A 17,341-nucleotide genomic window follows, 5' to 3' on the forward strand; every position below is an offset into this window, starting at 1 on the left:
GCCTTAACAGCTTGAGGAATGTGTTCTCCAATGTCAGTTTTGATCCCATCACTTGCGAAGCAGATTGTGACATTTCAGAGGTTTGTTTGCTGCCTTTTCGAGCGGGCTGACAGTACCTATCTATTCTGCTCAGAGCTGGCTCTCCAGCAAGCTGTTTACATTTGATTGTAGGAGAAAATGTCAGGAATTATTTAAGGAGGAGAGGGCTATATAAACCTCAAAGCAAGGACTCCTCGCATGCAGCACCCGGCTTATGGCTTTCAAAAGACTAACCAGCCTTTGGTAGCAAAACCAGGTTCTCCTCAGCTCTTGTGATTCAGATTTAGGATGATTTCAGTCAAAGGAGGGAAGCAGTTGGAATAAAGAATCCTTGCTGTCACTCCGTTTTATGATCAAGGTCTTTCACCTTAAAGCTATGCTGTAAGGTTACGCTGTCAAGATGTTAGGAGCTGTTCCTGAATGTAAGCAAACTGTTCTGTGCTGCTCTGTCTGTCGTGGTTTCCTGGAAGCTTCTTTTGTTTTGAGCAGCCCGACCCAAATGGGCAGTAACTGAAAGGCTCTTTATTGCAAAGCCTCTCATCAGCTGCCATCATGGCTCTAAGACAAACACGCAGTGCCGCTGCATGGGAGAGACCAGTTTTTGGATGGATTTCAAACACTGATGTATCACAGAGAGCAATTCCCTGCCTTCCTCCAAATGTACTGCTGTGGGAGCCCATCCTCCCTGCTGGAGGCTCAAAACAGAAGCCTATTTCTGAAGCTATGGAAAAGCAAATACCATGGTAAGGGCAGCAGCTGGAATGCTAGCTCACAGTATTCCTCATCTGTGTTGCACGTGGTACCGCATTACTTTCCTCAGCCAAAAGACCATCCCACTACCACTGGCGTAGGGAAACGTGTAGAAAGCCTGAGACATGAGCTCAGTTTATACTGTTTTTCCTCCTGAGATGCTAAATGCTGCACTGGATTGAGCCTTTCCACTGAAGAAATCCATCTGATTCCCAAGCCAACCCTTTGGACAGCATGAAGCTTCATCCAAGCACGTGTCTTAAGACACTACCTTCAGGAGAAGCTGCAGCACATCTTCTGGAAAGGCACTTAGTTCATATGCAAGATTTCAAGTGGCAGAGAATCCACAGACCCTTGGGTAATGTTTAGTCCAGCTGGAAACACGGAGTGGTTTTTTCCTGCATAGTGACTTGGACTGTTTTGACACTGTCTGAGCGATGATAGAAGATGTAAGAGAAGCAGAAATGCTCAGGGCTTACAGGGTTTATGGCAATTCTAAGCTGTTTTCTGGTAAGGGAGACCTGATACTCAACACTGGGAAGGATTTCTAGCTACACAAAGAAAGCCCTGGACTAAATTCCAAGGGTAGTTAGGAAATCCTTGTCACTGGAAGCTTTAACAAATGAAGAACATCAAGTGATGAGTCTAAGCAGGGTCAAGCACAGCCCACATTCATTACGTAAACCAGGCAAACCAAGGCAGTGAAGTAAACTACAATAAAACACACACCCCAAATGAAGCACAGAAAGATCAGGATCGTATTTCCTAGGAAACTCTTACCTGGAGTAACTCAAGGTCTGAGGAATCCTCTTGTCCAGGTACCATTTCCGTCAGCATTTCAGACATCACTTTTGTGTTCCCACGGACGATATCCAGCTCACTGCGCAGCCGGGCAATCTGAATTGGAGTCAAAAGACAGCAAAACACTGCATAATCATTTGGTTTAAGCAGATCACCTTCATTAACTGGCTTTGGGATACCTCTGACTCCCTGTCTGAGGCTCCAGACATTCTAGCTGGGGAAAAACTGTAAAGATGAGAAGTCCACCCAGAGGAGAGTTACAGAAAGGCAACAGAAAACAAAGATAACTTTGTAGAGCCACTCATTGTCATTACAGCCCCAGATGTGCTATGCTTGCATGGAAGGGAAGCAACTGAAATCAGCTAAAACCAGACCCTGTTTGCAGTACTTCATTCAGGTATGGGGAAACATGCACAACTTTGAGCAGGTTCTGAAGTTATTTTTGCAGAGGGAAAAGGAAATCCTGTATCAGGGCATTTGCAAGGGTCTTACGCATGAAGACTTAACTCCCATTAGACTTCCTGCATCTGCAAGACATTCTGTGCCTTTAAAGGAGGGGGGATAAGAATAACTGCTAACATACAGCACAACTGCTGAGTGGAGTGGTTTATCAGACTGGGAGGTTTTTTACCTGCTGCCATTAGCCACACATCCCAACTGAAAGCCTAGATTTCACAGTGTAATAAGAGGAAAGATTACTAAGTAGAACCCGAGCTTGGAGGCAATCAAAGTCCAAAGAGTTAAAATGAAGGTTCCTCTGCAAACTGGTTTCTAATTTGATCTGCTGAGAATCTCACTCAAAAGAATCACCATCCCAATACCTGTTCAGAATTAGCAGTGATGGGACCAGTCACATTCAACGCTGGGGCCTGAGGAGAATACGCTGTCGGAGAAGATGACGAATAAGAACTGGTGCTCATCCTTTGCTGAGGCTGGGAATTGTGCATATTTGCTGCAGGATCAACTTCAGGGACACTCTGCCACATCAGAAAGACAGGAGTTCAAAAGCTGAATTGTGACAGCACTTGCTTTGTCAGCAACCTCAGGCCAACTATGCTCAAATATAGAACATAATTGCACCTTGTGGAAAAGGTCAGTGGAGCTTCGAGAAGAGACTTGCAGGCCAGCCCATAACCAGGCAGCTGCAACAAACCCCGGTGCCTGTACTTTTTCAACCCAACCCACCTGGATTTAAGTCAATTCAGCTTTACAAGTGAGAAGCAAAACAAAAACAAGAGCCAAAGAGAAATAATTACAAATCATTTTAAACCCGGAGTTGCTTATAAAACGTGATGTGTAGACACTGACTGTAATTAATCTTGACACAAGAATTGTAATCTTTCAGTCCTTGATCACTTGCATTTACCACTTCAAAGATTCATTAACTTCAGCTTTCGGAGTGAATAATCAGAACACCTGTGATCATTAAGTTACTTCCTAACAGCACTCCTGTTAACTTTCCAGACCCAACTTTTCAGAGTGCAAAGATCTCACATTACCATAGGGTCAGGGAGAGATTCTGACTCTGTACATCTTTAGAAGCCAGGCTGGCCTTGGTTGAGGGTTATCAACAGCAGAAACAACCATATTTTGGAGCAAAAGAAGGAAAACCACGACCATATATCCCACTGGAATCTCTCTGAGCAAGTTAGCTGCATTTGTCTGGTGGTTTTGTGGTACAAAAGAGATGTACAAACCTCTCCAAACCCTTTTCCCATCTCAGACCGATGTCTGACTCAAGGGAGGAGATACCATTAGCTCATCAGCCTGTCAAATGCAGCTGTATTATGCTTCTCCTGTATAACCTTCGACTATTGAAAGAGTCCTTTCAGGAGTGAGTAAATGAGCCAAATTTGGCAAAACAGGAGGGGAAAGAAGAGAAATTATCCAATTATTTAAACATCTTGGGAAAATACCCCTGGCATTGCAAAGCTGCAGCTTACCCTCTGTGGTGTGTGTATTGGAGACAGAGCATCAAGGTCTGCCATGGGAAACTCGATGCCTTTCCTCTTGAGCTCTTCATAAATATGCACTACTCCAGTTAAATCAGGGCTACTTCGAAAGGCATCAGCCCAAGCCTGGAAAACAGGAGGGATTATCCATAAACCTTCCAAACGATGTTCCAGCTCCACCCTGACCTCAGATACCAGCTATAAAAGCTTTCATGTACTTCAGCTTCAAAGGGAAGCTGTAACCATTAGACCTGGTCTAAAAGACCCTGCAATTATTAAGACAGTCACGTAGACATTTCATTCAAACACAAACAGGAACCCAGTGGCTGTGTCTAGCCCCTGACATCATCAGAATCTCTAAATGCAAATGAAAGCCTCTTCCAATCCCCTCTGCTGTGTGACTGCACGCTGATCTTTTCTTGCATCTTCTATGGCCAATGACTCACCAGGAAAAGTCTGATGTGCATGATTAAATGGATCTAAGCGGAATTCATAACGTTATCCAATAATCTGAGGTCAATACTCACCTTATGGAACATCCTCATTTGGTGTGAAATGCAAATCAGAGCTGTCAAGTTTTCCTCAGTATTTCATCTGGACCAAATTTAGATTCAAAAAGGTAGTTTCTGAGGTTCTTATAACGTGAAACATAGAGTCTCATGAGAGATAATGAAGCCTGGTTTCTTACAGAGCATAGCCAACACTCAGACACCCCAGTGTGTCAGAAAGAACAAGTTTAAAGTAGAGTCGTATCATCTCTCCTGCATGAATTCTCTGGTGTCTAAAGAGACTTGGATTCACATTGGAGCTTTTCTTTCAGTGGGAGTACTAAGTGCTCCTCTTCCCTAGCCAGCCTCCCATACTCATGGAGCAGCTAGGAGCACGATACCTTGAAGCCTCTCCCCCCTTTCACTTGAGCTGGAAATTAGCCAGGTATTACAAATGGAGAGGAAGGAAAAATTGCAATATTATGACTCAACTCAAAACGAAGCAGTCCACAAACCCCCACATATGTGAGGCAGAGTATCAGCTCTGGATCCAGAACTGCTGCGAGACGCGTGTGTGGGCTCTGAACTTAATTCATTTAGTCATCACTTTTGCACTAGTTCTTTGGACTATTTTTACTTTAAAAGCTGTATTTAACCACTTTTTCTATCTAAGAGGAGAGAAATCAAAGATAGCAAAGCACGGAAAGAAATAATATTAATATCTAGGAATAGGAATTCTATTCCTATCCAGTTCAGTTCTAAGAAAGAGCATTTCCTACCCTATATGCCCAGGAGGCAATCCATTATCAGTCGCAAGCTAATAATTCTGGCTTTGCTTCTCAGCTTTGTTAAGGGTAAATTAAGTGCATCAAGTGTTCTGCTGCAGTGCATGTCCAAACAGCACTACCTGAGCCAGAGAAAACAGCAGTGACTGCAAAGAGCCATTCTGTTTCCTTGGAGCTGACCTTCCAAGCCATCCCTAATTCTGATGGAGATATTGACTGCGAGAGTAACTCTACCCTGGCACTCTCTCTGCATTTTCAATTTACATAAGAAGTCATCTGAGTGATGCTTCTACATAATGCGTCCCCCACTTCAACTCTATTTGCAAGTAAGAGGGAAAATGTTAGGCAAGGGATGCTTTAGTCAGTAATCATTCACATGAAACTTAGAGGCAAGAGTACACTGGGTTGCTGCACCCTACTTTTAACGAGCTTTGTTTGTCCAGAAGGATGCACCGATGGGTCCTCTCTTTCACTGCCTGCCTATAGATTTCGTTGCAGGCACACACGACAGTGAACTCACTTCATTTGCACTCTACCTATTTAATGTATTCTCTCTCCTGCAGCTCTCTTCCCTGGAGAAAGGAGACACTGTCATTTGTATTCCTCCTCGCCTGCACTGGGAGCATTATCTACTTTAGGGTGTCTCTCAGAGGTCACGAGCAGGTCTGGGCACGATTGTCCTAAGTGCTGTCTACACACATTGTAAGACAATCCCTGTCCTAGACAGCTTATAATTCAACCAGGCAACAGTAATATTAGCTTTACTTTGCAGATAAGGAGCTACACACAGAGCTTAGGAGACTTACCCATTGTCCAAACAAGCATATGACAGAGGTGAGACTGAATTCAGACCTTCTAAGACTTTAGGCCAGACTATCAGGGGTAGATAATTAAGGATGCTGCTGTATAAATCTCCCTTGGCACCTCAGTGTGCCCAAACAGGTTCAATAAATACCATTGCAAATCTGGCCCTTAAATCACTGACCATCCCAAGGCAAAAGGTGTTTGACACTGGAAAAATTAACACAGGTACCCTCAAAAGTCTCCCCATATTTCATCTTTGATGACAGCGCTCAGCTATGGGCAGTAAGGTGGAACTCTGAGTTCTTACCAGAGGTACAGCAATAAGGAATATATCCAAGGCCTTTCAGCAAGGTGAAGAAGGCTGAATAAGCAGCACCTAATACATGCTAATTCATGTACATTGGCAAATGGGTTGAGAAAGTGAAACACAAGATGGTCAACATCTCAAAACAGTCAAGACTCTAGATAAGGAATTGGATGGCAGTTTATCTGCCCTTGCTATGGAAAGGTCCAGGAGCACAAGAGCTGCATGGCTGGAGACATGCTGTTTGTACAAGTGTGTGCTGTTAATCCTCTCATTTCTGTTCTTATTAATTCCCCGATACCAAATTGTAAAAGAAGGGGATAAATGTAATGTTAGTGGAGCAGAGCAGAGGAGATCAGGCCCCTGAAATGGAGTTGGAGCTCTGAAGAGCAAACTCTAAGCTAAGGGTATTTTGGGGATGTGCATCCACAGGGCACCTGGGATAAGTGACTGCAATCACTTTTCCTAACTTGTCAGGCAATCTGGAAAACAAAGTCCCACCACCTCCAGTTAGACACTAACAGAACCCACCCACAGGCAGCTTCCATCATTCCCAGGCTTTTTATACCAAAAGCTATTTAGTGCCCGTAGTGAGGCTTTTAGCTCTACTGCACTGAGTCTACACAGATAAAGCTCTGTTTAACACACTGAAACAATGACTGGGGCTTTTTGGTTATGTTACAAACGCTTCAATCTCAGTCACACTGATGACTGGGAATCCACTTATATCCAGGATGCAGCATAACCAGCATTCTTTAAAACACTAACAAACAGCAGGGAAACATGCACAGTTTCTCTTTATGGGGCAGGATTTAACCTCATCTCCTGGTCACTGCATGCATCAGCTCTCCCACTAAAATAGGCAGACACCCAAGGGCTCAGTCAGATGCACGAGAATTGCTTTTAATGATCATTAATTTTGTGCCATTTCTTTAGAAAGCCTTGAGATGAGAGACCAGAAATAAAAGGACAGACACAGACCCCAACGCAACACCCACCTAATTCCTCCTCTCAGCCTATTTCCTGCTTGGAAATCACTTATTTACATTGTCATGCTCCAACGATGTCCTATCTGGGTATCCAAATAACAAATAACCCAGCAGAAATTCAACTACATGCTTTGCCACAAAAATCAGAAGTACACTGGAAAAACTATGTTGTGCATTTATAAATACCTTCCCACAAGAAACACTGCAGCAGGTTTATATCATTTTAAATACACAGCATCTTTTAGTCTCTGGTGTATGCAATAGTCTGTAGAAGCTTAGTGATAAAGCTTCCTATAATTGTCAGATTTCCTCCAGGCAGGCACCAATGTTCCCTCATGTGTTGCTAATGGGTTGTGGAATTAACATGGCTGTTTATTGTTATGCTGCGCAGGAGAAGTGGCAGACAGGCCTATGTCTGAACTTCCCCACTGCAGGCAAGGATCTGACAGTGCACTTTCACTGCACAATAACCAGAGAAAAGACACCAGAACCCATTTTAACTCCTATATGGTCATTTACTTTTCTATAACCATCACGAAAAGGGATTCAGAATGCCTTCTAATGGAGGGAAACAACTCCCATTTTACGGTCAGGAGAACAGACACAGAAAGGTTCCACAACTGACAGCAAAAACACGATCCTCTAAGATTTCCCAGCCTTAAGAAGACATGAAGCAAGTCTCCACCTTCTAGATGCGACTGTTAAGTTGCTATCTACCCATTTACCTTTTATGAAGACCTCTTGCTTTAGAGTTCTCTAATCAGAACCAAGACACTTCTCCCTCAGTGAAGAATCTATGTATGTGCACATCTGCTCTCCCCTGCCAATCTGGATATATTGTCTTTATATACAAAACCTTGCCACGTTTCTAATGATGACAGCATGTTTAACACTGAAGCAGACAGTCCTTATTTCAGTCAGCAATGTATGGAAGCTGTGTACCTGAATCAGGGCTAATACTTTATCCTGGACAATAGTGGGGGGGTTATTCTTGGGGGAGATGATTTTCACCAGAACACCATCGATGAAGTCACGGTTTGCCACCAAGACATGAAAGCGATGGCCGCAGTTCTTCACACAGGTCTCCAACACCTACATACGCACAGGAAAAACATTCATTGTTGGTGCAAAAACACACAGCAACTATGTGCTTGGTTTCTGATTTTGGGGGGTTTCTCCCTTTTTTAAAGCTTTCGAAGGGAGCAAAAGATGACAGAAGAGAAATTATAGGCTTAATTCTTCTCCAGTTTTACCAGAAAGCTTCCTCTTTACGCACACATTGAGAGGTACTTCACTCACCATTAACGTATTGGCCACTTCTGTGATCTACCTTCTTTTCAAGGTAAAGAAACACAAAGCTTCTTCCCCTTCAAAGCAGAACTCCTCAACCTGCACAGCTGTGCAGCTAAGTACACAGCATCACATTAAGAGCAGGTAAGACGGAGGACATGCTGTCACCGTGAGATATCACCGTGCTGTGGCACTCCACCATTGTCTATGTACCCAGAACACAGCTGGGCCCAGTTGCTCTGAGCTATAAGCCATGTTTTAGAGTTGGGAATTCAGGTGAATGATCTTCACTCATTCAAAACACTCCCTTGTGAATGCTCTGACAGGTTATACTTTGACACATTTTCCCCCTGCAACCTAGCTGGAGGCACCTTCCACTTGCCATTCAACTGCCATGGAAGAACAGCTGTTGGTTTTTCTCTGAAGAACATGATTAGCATGGAGATAAATCCAATGCGTCACTTCTTACAGCCATGCCTAATAACCACTGCGACTCTGCAGCTAAGGAGGCTGTAATTACTCCCCTACTTCAGCTACTTTCATCAGCCACGATGACACAGACTCATTCCTGATGAATTTCCCTCTTCCCTGCACAATGGGTAAGCTCATGGCTTGGGCTTTGGTAATCTGTCAAAATGACAATCCAGGAGAGGAAAGGGCAAGAAGACTGAAAGTACAGTTATGCTTTGTCAGGGAGATGTAACAAGAGCTCTGTGATAGAATCACACAGGTCCCCTACCCACAGCAGTGTAACTCCACTGCTGCAGCAGAGCCTTGCCCAGCACTGTGCATTCAGTAGTGCAGCGCTGCTCAGCAACCCCCTGGCAAAAGCCATCAGCAGGAAAGGTCACTGGCAAAATACCTCACACCTTCCCAGCACTGCCTAAACGCTCAGAATGTAATTTACACTTTATTGAGTGAAATTAGATCAGCAGAAATGAGTGCGAGGCTCCTACAGGGATCCATTCACGAGGGAAATTGTGCATCAGCTCCTTATGAAGCTGAAAATCTGGCGAGTTCATCATTCTCACTTGCAGATATGCCCGTAGCTGTTGGAGTGGAGAAACAGCTGGACACAGGGTGATGAGAGGAGAAGGGGAAGCCCCAAAGGGTACACAGACCCATTTGGGCTACTTTAACCTTCCTCAGTCAGTACTTGTGATGAGTAAGAGCCCTGAAAAAACCCAGGAATCAACTGAGTCAGAAAAACGCTGTGCAAAGCTGCCAGGAACAGTCCCCAAGGAGGAGAGGAGGCAATTGGAGAAGAGAAAAGGGCAGAGCAGTGGCTGTTAAAGCAAATAGTGTGTATATTGAAGAGATTGCCAGGGAAAGCAAAAGGACAAAAGAGAAGGGTTCTGCCCTTTCGAGGCATTCCAGCCTGCCCCACTCACCGTCAGCGCCAGCATGACCTCTCTGTAGTTCTTGTTTCCATTCAGCCTCTTCTTCAGTGCTCGAATGGCATCCTTGGGGCTGAAGGAGAAACACACCAGCTTAGACATGCTTTTCACATGGCATATATTGCAGGGAAAGGAATCCTTTCCCATTTCCAGCTGCACATAAGCATAGGCGTTAACTTCAGATTGCTTGACTGCCAACTAGGGTCATGTAGAAGAGAAGATATCACAGAAGTCACAACCAGAGCAACATCTGAGGCCTCCAAAAAGGCAGGATGCTGATCAAGCAGGAAAGACTGTCAGCTACTCAAAGGTCTAGGGTGGAAGACCAGTGACCAGTTCTGCAAGCAGCACAGCTTTGCTGATGCTGAGGGAGGAGTATCAGCAAAGGTCTCCATGCAAATGGCTGGAATTAACGGCACTGCAAAGAGATAGAGCTGCTGAAAACAAGAATACCAAAAGCATAATAAGCTCAGTACCCTCTAACAATGTGCTTTCCCTGCCAAGCAGAGGCTGACCACAAAGTGCTGCATCATACAGCAGCCTTCTGAAACAGCTAAGGAGAACTGAGCAATCCATGCAACCACATTCATCATAGAATGGTTTGGGCTGGAAGGGACCTTAAAGCTCATCCAGTTCCAACCCCCTGCCACAGACAGGGCCACCTCCCACTAGACCAGGTTGCTCACACTATGAGCATCTGCCCCCAGACTCGCTCCTCCCACACTGAGTGCAACTGGGTGAAGATCACGGTCATGAATCTTTCAAAGCTTGCTGAAGCAGCACATACCCTTCTTCTGTCTCGTTGATAATGTCACAGATCTCCATGTTCAGTGTCCAGTCTTCGCTCTGCAGAGACCCATCTGTGGCCTTTTCTGTAAAGGAAAATCAATCTTTTTCATCTTCCTCATTAGACTGCAATCTATCTTCAGTTACCCTGAGCTCAAACTACCCAGTAGAAGAAAGACAGGGGCAAAAAAGAAGTCCCCAGTGACGGTAAGCAATGTCAAACCTTCCCTCCTGGTTTTAGGGATCAGCACAGAGGTTTCCAGAGAGAATCCATTATCCCCTGAGCTCACTACCTTCAGCCCACATAGATGGGCTGTCCTTCAAAGGCTCCTGAATTCTTGGGAGAGTAGGCAAATGTCAGATAATTCCAACTTAAACTCCTCAAATGCTGCACTGCAGGCAAGTTATGAGGTAGGAAAATCTCCCCCAAATCAACATGACCTCCCCTCTGGTTCAATAGATAACACCTCCACATGAATTGAGCAAGGAAAGACAGCAACTTGGAGATAGAATTCAAGGAAGTCCAGAATTCCAGTGTGAAAAGAGCATTTAGCACATGAAATCACTGAGTATGGGATAGCTCAAGTGACAATATCATCCCTGGGCACCCCTTTTCGGCCAGGAGCCTCCTATTGCTTCCTGTACGTGGTGCCTCAGCACCTGCTTGCCAGGGAGCTGGGCACTGCTTCCCCCTGCTCCACACTGTTTCCCCTGTTTCCTCTCCATGCTAGGGCTCCCAAGCACAATCTGCCCTCCTCCTGACTCCCAAATGCTCCCTCATTCTCTGCATGGCAGCTAAGTCCCTTCAGCATCAGCCTAAACGCAAGGGGAAGGATGACCTACAGCACTGTGACAGTGGCAGATGCCAACTGCTGGCAGTGTAATTTATAGACGTCTGCAAGAGTAGCATAACCATAACTTCAAGTAATCAGTTGACAAGAACTATTTCCTCCTTGGGATTTCCTCCTAAATCAATAGAGTCCTGTCTCATGGTGCCTGCAACAGCCCCTGAAGTTTTCACACTCCTCTCTTGCAGCATTCAAACCCTATCTGCATTACACTCAGAAATGCTATCAAGCTGAACATAAACCCTGTCACCAGGGAGACCTACAAAGGGGACCTTTGAGCTGAACACGACCTTCTCCTCTACGTTAGTCTGGGTCTGTCTGCATGCCATGGCAGAAGGCAAACAGGGCAAACAAAAACCATATTTAAGATGCGAAATAAAGCAAGATGGAACAAAACATCAAGGTTTTCTATGTCTGAGAGCAGAAACAAACCCATCTTCTCCATTTATCCTTCTGTCTCTACATCAGCCCCCAAGCTGACCCCCAGAACAAGGCAAATCCTGTTTGAGGACATGCTCCAAGGACTTCACACATCTCTCGCTGTTTACTAAGGATGCTTTTCCCATTAACATTTCTAGCACTGCAACTGAGGATACAGATGCCCACAGGCCATAATTACAGGACATTAATGGAGAAAGACTCTGGGTCTGGGTAATTCAAGTTTCAGTGACTTGTCTACACTGCAATAGTGGCTAAAACAACTCTACCAAGGACAGTAACTACAGGAGACTGAGACAAACCCAGAGAGCTGTGCAAAATCCAAGCAGAGAGTGCTGAAACGAAGCCATCTAGCTCCAGAAGGGAGAGGACACCATGGAAAAGGAGATTATGGACCAGGAGATCAGTCTTGGCAGGCTCACTTCCCATTCAGAGGCAGGGCTGCAGGGCAATGCAGATCACTGCACAGGGTCTCACCCACAGGGTGCAGAATTCCCAGTTCCAGGTCTTTTTCAGCCATCACCACCCATAGGAGAGTTCACTTTGACAATAACTCTGAGGACGAGCTTCAGAGATGCACGGCTTCCAAAATGTCTCAATAAATCCTGGACAGGTTATTGAGTACTTGGGATTTACTGCATTTAAGCTATGCTAGGCAGGGATTCTCTTAAGGAAGAGTGCAGGCAGAGCTGCTTCATGCTGTCTGGGATACAGGAATTCATCATTCATCCAGGAATTCATCTGTTCCAGTATTTAAAGGGTGGCTACAAAGATGACCAAGTAGTCACAAGGAAAAGACAAGGGGCAATGGGTACAAGTTACTGCTGGGGAGATTCCAACTGGACACAAGAGGAAAATAATTCCCAGTTAGAACAACCAGCCACTGGGATAATTTCCCTAGGGAAGTGGTGGATTCCCCAGTGCTGGATGCTGTTAAGATTCACATGGACAGGGTGTTGGGACACCTAGTCTTGGTCATGCTTTGCCTGGAAAGGTTGGACCAGATGATCCTTGAGGTGCCTTCCATCCTCTTGTGCTGTGATTCTATGACACATCTTTGTGCACAGCTACTTGTAACAATCACTTTTACTAGTTGCATTTTGTTCTTATACTCTACATAAGACTATTTTGTATGTGATCTGCCTTCATGTGCATATAGTACCTGTTCCTTAGGAAAACATCTTATTTACCATTGGGGAAAAACCTCTAATATCCAGAGATACAAAAGAAAAATCCCTACATCTGCTCTGCTGGGAAAGGTGAGCCCCAAAGAATTTAGTGCTGCAGAATGAGAGATTACACCTTAGAGTATTCCTTTAGCTGGTCCTGTGATTTGTTTTCTTAATCTAAAACTATATTAATGAATTTGTGTGCTATTGACAGCACCAGGCAGCAACTCTGCACTCCTCATACTCTGCTCTGCTATAAATGGCTGTGGAAAGTGCTGCTGCTGCACAAAGCTCACACAGCCCATTCATTCACTGCTCTGCTAAAACCCATGCAGTGAAGGATCATTTTGGGTATATGGCAGCACTCCACAGCTAAAAACTGTGGTGGTTTGGAGATGGAGTGCAGGGATGCTGCTGCAGCGCTGTGCAGAGGTAGCACAGCAATGTTCCTTAGGGGGCCCTGATAACCTTGTATTTCCCTTCTGAGATGCACTAAGGCAAACCAAATCCCCTTTTCCCAGAGAGTCTGGTTACCACCTTCATGCTTCTGTTCTTCAGCTGGAGTAATGCATGGTTGAATCTGGTATAACCCAGATTTGCCACTGCAGAGCTAGCTCTCTGCTCTTACAAAGGAGTTAACTCACTGCAGAGAAGGCCCACGAGGTGGTGTGTGACTGGGCTGAAGAACAGGATCACCCTGCAAACTGGGAGCCTGGAGAGCTCTTGTAGAACCAAAGGCAGCAGGTGGCAGTTCTGGACTTCTGGTGGAACAGCTCTGCCTGCACTCATCTGGAAGAGAATCCCTGCCCCACGCATCCAAAATGCAGGAAATTAAACACACTCAACAACCTGTCCAGGATTTAATGGCTTCTTTGGAAGCCATGCATCTCTTTGATGCAAAATAGATATGACCGTCACATCTATGGCTGCCCCATCCCTGGCAGCGCTCAAGGCCAGGTTGGACACAGGGGCTTGGAGCAAGCTGCTCTAGTGGAAGGGGTCCCTGCCTGTGGCAGGGGATTGGAATTGAATGAGCTTTAAGGTCCTTTCCAACCCAAACCAGCCTGGGATTCTATTATTCTGTGTTTTTATGGCTAAGATGAAACAGATTTTGGAAGCTATCACAATGCAAAGGAATGGCATGCAAATCAGGCCAATACCCTTTTAAAAGTCACCAGCTCCTCAATCTCATTAAAAGGCATCTAAATAGCCCTGGTTCACACCAAGGCTCTGGATCACTACCAAAGGATTCGGGGTGACATGAGCAATGTGAAATCAGACAAGGAAGAAGGCAATGAGCAGGAGTCCCTCCTGCCCCTCCCTTGCTGAACTAAAGAGTTTATGGCATGGTTTAATTGCACAACAAAAGGGTTGGCACCTCCCAGCCTGGTGCCAAAGGCACCTTACACAGCTCCTGGTGCTGTGTCAGTGCCGATTTAGCCCCTGCAGGAGTTGGGGTCTCACACAGAGCCAGGATACCAGCAGCAGGATGGTCAGAAACAAGATGCTGTCGGTTCTCACCACATCTCTCAAATTAAAGCAGAAATGATCTGGTAGAAAGAAAGGCAATCTGACACTCCACAGACCTTGGACACTGCATATGCACACACAAGCATTAGCTTAACTTTAGCCTGCAAAGAAAAGGAGGCAAAAAACGGTGCTATTTTTCCACTTCACACCTTCCTTCTGGGATTTAACTCTTGGGGCTGCATTTCCATGCTCTGCCAAATGGCAGGGTCAGTATTTCCCTGCTCACACTGAGGTCCTGCACATTTGCAGTCATTCAGTAGCGTACAGTTTGCAGGGTACACAGGCTCAGGGCACATGAGCCCAGCCAAGCCTCTTGCTCTGACCTGAGAGATGTCGCCATACGGAAATCCAAGTCAGGAACGCCTCTGGAACCAGCAGGTAATAAACAGGCAGGGCAGGAATGCAGGAAGGAAACACAAGGACTTTTACCACCCACCTTGAACCAGCTCAAAAGTCACCTAACAAAACCATGCTAAGACTGGTTATCCTCAAGAAGTTAATTCTCAATCCATACTCCTTGTGCTTCTAAGTAACAGCCCAATGTTGGTGACACGGATATGATAAAGCAGAATTCGTCACTCTTCCCTACTTCCCCCTCCCAGCACTCATCTCTGACCATCACACTGAACCTACCCATGGAGACAGCCTCAAGACTTCACTGAAATGGGGACTGCACACATTGGACTGTGGATGCTCTTTAACTCCCATGCCATATGTGCGTTGATGCTGCAGGGACTGAGCGCTGGAAGCACTGAGAACAGCTCCTGTGGCTGAATGATGAAAGGAGGCACAACCAGCGTGGAAATGTCCCTAGAAAGGTCTATCTCTCAGTACCAGTGACTGTGGTGCTGGATAATGCTCGTGGAAGAAAAGGAAGAGCTGAAATCTAAACGCTGCACTAACAAGAAATCACATTGAATGAAAGTGGGAGAACTGCGCTGTTTTCTGCCTGAATCCCAGAACCTGGTGAATGAGCAGATCTTTGTGCTCACAGAAAGCACAGTTTTCTCTTGGGGCTTCTCCAGATGTTGCTTAAGAGACTCTCAATTCATATGTTTAGGAAGGATTACACACAGAAATCACCTTGTGTTTACACAGGAAGCATTCACACCATAGCAGAGAGATCCAAGAGCAAGCTTCCATTCCAAATCTCTCCCATTCCCTCCGACAGCGTTCTTCAGGGCAGCGTAAAACATCTTGTTTGGGGTGTTTTTCTGCTTGGAAGTTCAGAAGATCGTGGCTTTTAGATCTCTGTCTTGCCTCTTAACAGTCCAGCTGCCTGCCAGCTGTGCTCCAAGCCTCACATTAGCAAATCAAACAGTCAGATGTGCTCTATTTCACTGCATGATGCGTGACAGGGAACAGAAGAAGCCGCAGCATTAGCGGGCTTTTACTTCCATCCTACTGGTCCCCCTTCTTGTGGGTGCAGGAAAAGCCTCTCATACCAAGGGCTATCACTAAGGTCAAATGCAAAATGCTTTTACAGCAGGGACAAAGGTCTCTGAGGGGAAAACAGATGCAAGGCAATGCAGAAGAGGCAGGATAGCTCACAGGGGAAGATAAGCTATTGACTGAGGCGATGGCATCTCTCTGTTGAGCTGTAGCTTATAGAAATGTGTTGCTTTAAAGCATCACTACGTTTTGTGGCTGCAGTTTCTCACAGATTCAACAAATCAGCCCTGACCTGCACAGCATCATCAGTAAGACGTGGGGAAAAGACCATGGAAGCATATTTCAGCTGTCCAAGCAAAATGAAGACTAAAGATGCTCAGCATTCACATAGCTGCTGAGTTCAAGATACTTCACTTGGAAGACAGAGATAACCAGAATAACACACTTGGATACTCCTGGGCTTGACAGTCTTGCTTTCTCTCTATTTTCTTTCAGAAAGACAGTCACAGGCACTTAGACATTATGGTACCAAGAGGAGGTTTTCTGCCTTTTTATCAAAATGCTGCTATTAAAGAAAATAAATGGGACTTATTCAAGATGCCAGATCAAAACTCAGCTCCTGAAGTGACTTAGTCCGAAACCCCTGCCAGTTTCTTTGTTCGAAAGCACAGCTCCAATAGCAGTTTTCAATTAGCCACCTCACTGCTCCGAGTCCTTTTTCTACATTCCTTATTTCACACTGCTCTGAAAATGCTGAGCTTCACACTTCCAAAGGAAAAGGCAGTCAGCTTGAACAAACGGGCTCAATCGGAACGGCAGGGCATTACAGAGAACGTGAGCTGGGTTGTACTGCTCAGCACTGGTCACCTGCTTCGACCATTGTGATTTTGCAATTGATTTTAACTATGCTTATGGTGAAACTCTTTGGGATGAAGTCATTTATCCTCCACTTCTTGTTTTGACCAAGTTTATCAGGCTGAGTAAATGAATAATCATGGTTTGGGTTGGAAGGAACCTTAAAGCTCACCCAGTTCCAACCCCTGCCATGGGCAGGGACACCTTCCACTGGAGCAGCTTGCTCCAAGCCCCTGTGTCCAACCTGGCCTTGAGCACTGCCAGGGATGGGGCAGCCACAGCTTCTCTGGGCACCCTGTGCCAGCGCCTCAGCACCCTCACAGGGAAGAGCTTCTGCCTAAGAGCTCATCTCAGTCTCCCCTCGGGCAGGTTCAAGCCATTCCCCTTGGCCTGTCCCTACAGGCCCTTGTCCAAAGCCCCTCTCCAGGTTTCCTGGAGCCCCTTTTAGGCACTGGAGCTGCTCCAAGGTCTCCCTGGATCCTTCTCTTTTAGCCTGAAAACAACAAGAGGAGCTGTGGACAAGTAAATGTGCAATCAGAGCCAGTGTTTAGATCCAATGCTGTTTGAAGGCTCAGTGCTAAACTGGGAGATGTCATTTTCCCCAATTAACTTTCAGGTTTTCCTCTTCCTGAAGGTGCTGCCCAAATGCCAAGCTTCTCTGGACCTTTCTTAATCACAATTCCCTGCAACCATGAAGAAGCCATATGCAATTACTGGGCCTTTT

The 17,341-nt window shown here is 45.5% G+C and overlaps 1 protein-coding gene across 3 annotated transcripts in view; it reads right to left on the reverse strand.

The window, feature by feature from the left end:
• TOM1L2 (target of myb1 like 2 membrane trafficking protein) overlaps positions 1-17,341 on the reverse strand; it is a 51,814-nt gene that overhangs the window by 21,868 nt on the left and 12,605 nt on the right. For all 3 annotated transcript variants that reach the window (XM_061346458.1, XM_061346477.1, XM_061346469.1), the window contains exons 2-7: positions 10,387-10,471; positions 9,594-9,672; positions 7,855-8,004; positions 3,534-3,668; positions 2,412-2,567; positions 1,570-1,686 (exon numbers count right to left, since the gene is read on the reverse strand). In XM_061346458.1, coding sequence (XP_061202442.1) covers positions 1,570-1,686; positions 2,412-2,567; positions 3,534-3,668; positions 7,855-8,004; positions 9,594-9,672; positions 10,387-10,471 — 722 coding nt within the window. The remainder of the gene's footprint in view (positions 1-1,569; positions 1,687-2,411; positions 2,568-3,533; positions 3,669-7,854; positions 8,005-9,593; positions 9,673-10,386; positions 10,472-17,341) is intronic.

The sequence above is a fragment of the Neopsephotus bourkii genome, unplaced genomic scaffold (genome assembly GCF_033783945.1).
Source record: "Neopsephotus bourkii isolate Nb327-2 ecotype Australia unplaced genomic scaffold, CSIRO-AGI_Nbou_v1 NB_39, whole genome shotgun sequence".
In the NCBI taxonomy this organism is placed as follows: Eukaryota; Metazoa; Chordata; class Aves; order Psittaciformes; family Psittacidae; genus Neopsephotus; species Neopsephotus bourkii.